The sequence below is a fragment of the Electrophorus electricus genome, chromosome 15 (genome assembly GCF_041902795.1).
Source record: "Electrophorus electricus isolate QZ-2024a chromosome 15, ASM4190279v1, whole genome shotgun sequence".
Taxonomy (NCBI): Eukaryota; Metazoa; Chordata; class Actinopteri; order Gymnotiformes; family Gymnotidae; genus Electrophorus; species Electrophorus electricus.
In genome coordinates this window covers 18179552-18185587 of record NC_137511.1, presented here as the reverse complement: position 1 = coordinate 18185587, position 6036 = coordinate 18179552, and the positions used below count along the sequence as shown (strand labels likewise).

At 45.0% G+C, this 6036-nt stretch overlaps 1 protein-coding gene across 2 annotated transcripts; it reads right to left on the bottom strand.

Moving 5' to 3' along the window:
• Positions 1 to 511: 511 nt before the first annotated feature.
• get4 (guided entry of tail-anchored proteins factor 4) lies at positions 512 to 5584 on the bottom strand. Of its 2 annotated transcripts, none has more exons than XM_027018642.3 (9): positions 5386 to 5584; positions 4613 to 4691; positions 3870 to 3951; positions 3511 to 3675; positions 3245 to 3383; positions 2821 to 2961; positions 2555 to 2630; positions 1923 to 1995; positions 512 to 1629 (listed from the first exon to the last, which is right to left on the bottom strand). In XM_027018642.3, the coding sequence occupies exons 1-9, from the start codon at positions 5526 to 5528 to the stop codon at positions 1541 to 1543; spliced, it is 987 nt and encodes a 328-aa protein (XP_026874443.1). In that variant the 5' UTR covers positions 5529 to 5584; the 3' UTR covers positions 512 to 1540. The 2 variants fall into 2 exon arrangements, with proteins under 2 accessions (XP_026874443.1, XP_026874444.1); XM_027018643.3 differs by having other exon boundaries at positions 3511 to 3660; positions 5386 to 5583.
• Between the last annotated feature and the right edge of the window lie 452 nt (positions 5585 to 6036).

Genomic DNA, 6036 nt, shown 5'->3' with positions numbered 1-6036 from the left:
TTAACAAGGTAGAGTCCTGTGTCAGCAACAATGAACGCAGTTAAACTCGGGCATCAACCTACAACAAAAAAAATCTGTTGTGAGACATTTCACTTGTGTGTACACAGCTCAGTGCTAGATTACTTTATGCAAAACATTCTCTAAGTATGTATTCCTATAAGCCCCCCTGCTGTGGGTAGTCACACCCATTCAATCAGCCAATCGTATACTAACTACAGGCAGGGGCTACAGGCAATAGTCTCTCTGTTAATGTGATTGGCTGTTTGATGCCTTTGTCTGTTGAATCTGCACATAACATAAAATGATTCCTCGTTTTGCACGGTCTGTATCTGGCGTAGTAAGTCCTAAAAGTGTGATTGAGCTCCATAGCAGAGTTACAAGGAAGTTCATTTTATCATCTGACAGCAGTGTTATTTAGCAAATGCAAAAAAAAAAAAAGGAGAAAGTTTAAGGTTTATTTAAACCTTAAATGTTAAATGCCAGAAAAAGAACCATAGACCTGCAGTAATCGTTAGAGGGGGGAGAAGGGTTGGTCTTTATTAATACAGCTGAAGTGGCAGTTGATATTTTTTCCCTAAACCAGACAGCAGTTATAATCAATCAAAATCGCACATCAGTCCACACACCAGAATGCTCACTCTGTGGACAGAGAAAACCTTTTTTTTTTAAAAACTGTTCCTATTTGTGTCTTGTTTATTGAGCTTTTCCAAAAATCAGCAGACGAAAAACAAACAAAACTTTATATATATGCACCTGCTTATGACTGTTAAGATGACCAGCATACTAAGGACAGCAAGCTGCAGTTTTGATATCCCACGCCTACTCAGACATGTGTGGGTGGTAAAAACAGGAATAGTGGCAAAGTAAATTCCAAACCTAAAAGACACAGTAAATACCGCTCTGGTAAGACAGACACAGACATGCACAGCCACGCTGCTCCCAAACTTTGTCTAGTATACTGAGACACATCAAAGCACATGAGCATTTTTAAGGGGTTTAAGTAATTCACCTTCAATATAATTAACACCCTCGACGGTCTGTGGCTGTTTAGGAACGATTCTGGCTTGGGTGCCCTTGCAAACAAGGAACTCTCAACCACAAAACTGAGTAGGGGTGCAGTCAGAGTGTTGCTGTGATTATGACTGAAATACATGTCTTAAAATGTGAGGGGTTTTTCTGGGTCCTCCCATTACATTTTTATTAATGGTTCGACAGGAGCAGAAGCAAAGTGCTCCAGGATGACTGATGAAGCCACCTCAACTTAGAACTACAAGTAGTGAGGGGAGAAACAAAACCAACAACAAATCGGGAAAACGAACTAAAATGTGGAGAGAAGTGATGGCTCACTCCAGGGTGCCCCCATCTGCCTGAAAGGAAACGCATTCCATCGTTCGCTTCAGTCCCGAGTGGGCTGAGAATGAAGGTTGTGTTGGGGGTTTTTTTGCGCCCTCTTTTTGTTTTGGTGTTGACGAGGACTCTGGTATGGTGTCTTGTTGAGCGTGGAGGGGGTTGTGAAGTTGGTTCTGCGTGTCAGACAGTTTCAGTCCAGCTCGATGGGACTGCTGTCCTCGTGAGCCTCCTCTCCCTCCTCGTCCTCACCCGAACCCATCAGACTGTTCAAAAGGTTCCCTACAACGTTCAACGACGTCAGAATTAGTCAACGCTCGCTGTTCAGACCTTTCAGACCCAAGAGACTAACAGCATTTGGCATCCGCTCTTACTGAGAATTCAGTATGACAGTACTTGTGTGCCCAGGGAATCAAACCCCTGACCTTGGTGTTGCTACCAGATGAGCTAGAGAAGGTCAACAGATGCTACATTGACTGACCTGCCCTATCACATATTGCATTTCAGAGGCAAAGGTGGATTACGTTAGCATCAGTAAGAGTGAAGCTTGGGTTGAAGAAGCTCTGAGAATGTACCTAGCAGGCCACCGTATGAGGAGGACTGTTTTGGTGGCACTCCGAAGAACAGCTGTCCTATCCTGTCCAAGTACTGAAGAGACACACAGCAAGATGTCAGTTAAACAGAACAACAACCACAAACCTCTTCACTAAGCTGTAGGCCTGAGGGTTACAGTTAGATGTGCTGAAGTGTTGCTTGGACACACATTTTGAAAGACACTTGTATGCAAAACAACCTGTTTAAAGAGGTGCAATTTGTTCACAATTTAGTACTTAGAAATATGAATCAATAGTCAGACACCATCACAAGCGTCTCCCTGAGCCAGTGTTTTTCTAAGGAAAATGAGCAACATAAAAATGCTTGGATCAGACTGCAGCAAATAAGCGCAGGTCCAAATTAGCAGAGTTAGTCTTTGTAGTGAGTCACCATGCTTAGTTGACTGCTCTAGGTTTTTTCTAAACGTCGCTCCGTTACACACTAACAGACAGAGCATATCCACTGCTGAGAGTACACAATGTTCTTCTCACAAAACACTTTAGGGGAAAAAAATTAGGCAAGATAGTAAGCTCTCTGGGCCACAAAGTTAGATATCAAAGTTTAAGAAAAGTTCTGCGTGCACGCACGCACGCACACACACACACACACTCACCTCATTATACATGGGATCCCTTTTCAGCGACGGCTGATATTGTTCACATAACACTGTAAAGACTGCCAGCTTCCCTCTGTAAACAGAAAAGAAAAACCCCGCCGGAGAGGTGGGAAGGCACGTGAGAACTGGCCACCATGTGGCACTCACACTCAGCCAGAGCACACGCGCACGTGCCTTACTGCTCGGTGCTCAGACTGTTAGCAAATGCTTCGAAACAGATGCAATTCGAGAACCGACCAATCAGAGAGCAGAACAGCTCGTACCCTTCCACTGCTAAGAGCAGGAACCAGAGGAAGTTGAGCAGAGGCTGTACGAACGGAGGGCCTTTCTCTATGGATGGGTGCTTCTGCGTGTACGTGGTGAAGACCACTAACGCGCTGCTCTTGTTCTTCAGACAGAGGAACCTGCGGACATGTCGGCAGAGGGTCGAGGTTTGGAAAAGCAACTAAAAGAACAAAGGTGAGGGGAAACAATGCCAACATTCTTGGCCTCTAACGATTTCCCCGCTTTGCATTTAATCAGTATAAGATTTCCAAGCTAAACAGAACGACACCTGTACAGACGTCTTCCTGTCCCTTCTGGTAGCTTAGCTCAATGTAAAGTGCAGTTGTAATAATGCTTATTGTGGAGAGGCTCGGCGTGCCTATAGCGTTAGCGTGAACGGCACAAATCCGCCAGCGCACTCACTGTAACACGGCCTGAGCGACGAACATGTCGACCTCGGCGCGGAAGCCGCGGGCTGCCGAGTACTCCACCAGCATCTGCGCACAGCCCTCCCCATCTGAGGAGTGGAGGAAGTGGTAGCGCGACTCGCTGTAGTTCTGCTCTGGGGGGAGGGGGGGGACATGCGGCTTAGATACATATGCATAAACACACGTGTCTTTTTAAAAAAAAGACACAGACTGATTGGATACGTAGCTGTGACCGTTCCTGAGTGCAAGAGCCTGAAGTACCTTTCCACAGTATGACTGCCAGTAGCTGGTGCAGTCTGGGGTGACCCAGCTTCCCTGAGCCCCCCGTGGACCACTTGAGCGCCCGGGAGACAAACACCACCCGCTCAGGTGAGTTCGGGTCCATCAGGCTAAACATCTTAACCAAATTCTCTAGAGAAACAGATTCTGTTTGTAATTCCGATATGACAAAATTGGAATGGTGTCATTATAACACACAACCAACTAACAGAGTAAGCTCTCTCCCTAACACGTAATAAACAAAAAAAACTTTGTAAAAACAAGACCTGTTGGATATCCTATGCAAGCACACACACCCTTCTAACATATAGTCTTTGATGTCAAAACAACTCACAGCTTACCTAATATGTCCTCTTCAACCTTGGCTTCAGACTTCTCCAACACCTCGAGCACCAGCATAGAGAGATCCGCTGCACTGTTTTGCTGTTAATAACACACAGACAGGGACACTTCCAAACTGTGTTCAGGGTTCCCCCAAAAGGATCTTATCTGAGCAACAATGAATTAGAGCTCTGGACAATACAGTTACCTTTGTTATAAAGTTGTGATACACCCTATGACATATTAAGCATAATTAGTGCAACAGTGACAGCACCTGTCAATTTCCTTGTGCAACTTCAAACCTTTTTTCCTTTCCTCACGCTTTACTCGACCCATGACAGGGCTTTATTTAGGCCATCACATGGTGGTGTGATAAGTTAAGGTGCTTGACTGGTACTTGGAAGGATGCCAGTTGAAGTTCCACCACCACCAAGTTTCCACTGCTGTGCCCCTGAACAAGGCCGGCAGTGGACTTCAGACTGCTGTGTACTGGAGGGGAACAACTGCAGAATATCTGAAGGTTCTGTATGACAAGTCCACCAGCTGGACAGCTCACTCATTGGGCCTCTAATTGCTCAAGTTGTATTCAGGAAGAACCAGGTCTTTTTTTTTAGATAAGAGCATCAGCTAAATGTAAATCACACAATAAGACACAACAAATGAGAAGGCAAAGTTGTCTACGTGTACAATGAAATGTTCAAACATACAACAGAAAAGTAGGAACCCTTTAAGCCAATGAAAAGAAGCATGGGCCACATCATACCTGGTTATAACTGAAGAAAAGCAGTGCTCCGTTGTACATCAGTTCTCTGGCTTCTGCATGCTTTGACTGCGACATATACCTGCCACCAGCAGACAGAAGACATCTAGGTTAAAGAAGTTATTGGGACTGCTGTGTCCATGAGGGGGGTAGCTGCAGAGCATATGAAAGACCAGTCCGTAAAGTCTGCTAGCTAGATAGTTCACTCAGTGGCACAACAAATCTGTGCGAGTCAGTGTTGACTTTTATTTTTGCTTCTTTTGCGGAAACATTACGCTTGACAAGCTAGATGTCGTTAATATTTTGGGTCATAATCCGAAGACAAGCAAGTGGGTAGCTAGCCAAGCGTAGCCAAACTAGCTCGGGTCACACCTGGACTTCACCAACTGCTCCTGTCGTCCGTATTATTGGAACACAGTTTGCACCGAAATTGTTGGGTGTAATGTTCATTCATAACACCGAGCAACTGACAAGGTTTTCAAACGGCGAATAATACGGCTAGGTCTATATTTTGCGCTAGCTAGCTAGCTAGCTAGCTCACTAGCCTCCATTATTGAGACGCTAGTTCACTAGCTAGCCAACAACCGTGCAATACCGAGTGAGTGACATTTACACGGACCAACCACCAAACGGATCTGGTTAGAGAGGCGGGACTCTACGAAAAAAAACAGCCAATCATGTAAGACGAACGGTGCGTCGCTGACGGAGAAAGATCTCGAAAATCCAGGCCAGGGAGCCGTCGGCCGCGGCAGCACTTCGACACGAATAAGTCAGACCTGAAGAATAAAGTGCGGTACATCTGGTGGGCCTCGTAGTAATCCCCCCTCTCCACGCTGGCGCGCAGCTTGCCCTCCACACGCTGCACTCCTCCGCGGTTCCTGGCGCTGGAGCTCTTCAGAGCCTCCTGCTCCGACATCATTGTTCCCGTCTGGCGACTCGCTCCGCCCGAACGCTGCCGATGGCGTTGCTATGTACGGGAATGAGCCTGCCGACTCGCCGTAGATGTCGGACAGGGAAAATAAACAAAAATAAATAAATAAAACAAACAAGAAATCTACGAATCACCTAAATGTACGAGCCTGCATACATTAGTGTTATACTTTTTCGTTTTCAGCTGTTTTTCTAAATATCGGTTTCTTTGAATGTGATTGATATTCTAGTCATGTTCTACACCATGCCACCAGATGGCAGCATAGTCACGCACCATGTAAATACACCCCACGCAAAATGGTGAATTAAGTGGTTTTTCAATTTATACTGTATCAAAATATAATCACATATCAGAAACGTGACATTGCACAATTTATAAACAATTAAATAAGTTGAAAATAATCTAAAATAAATACCAGTGACGACACGAAAAAGAATAGGTTAAAGTTGGATTTTAAATCAATTTGAAGTTTAATTTAACAGTGTTGTAAACAGTG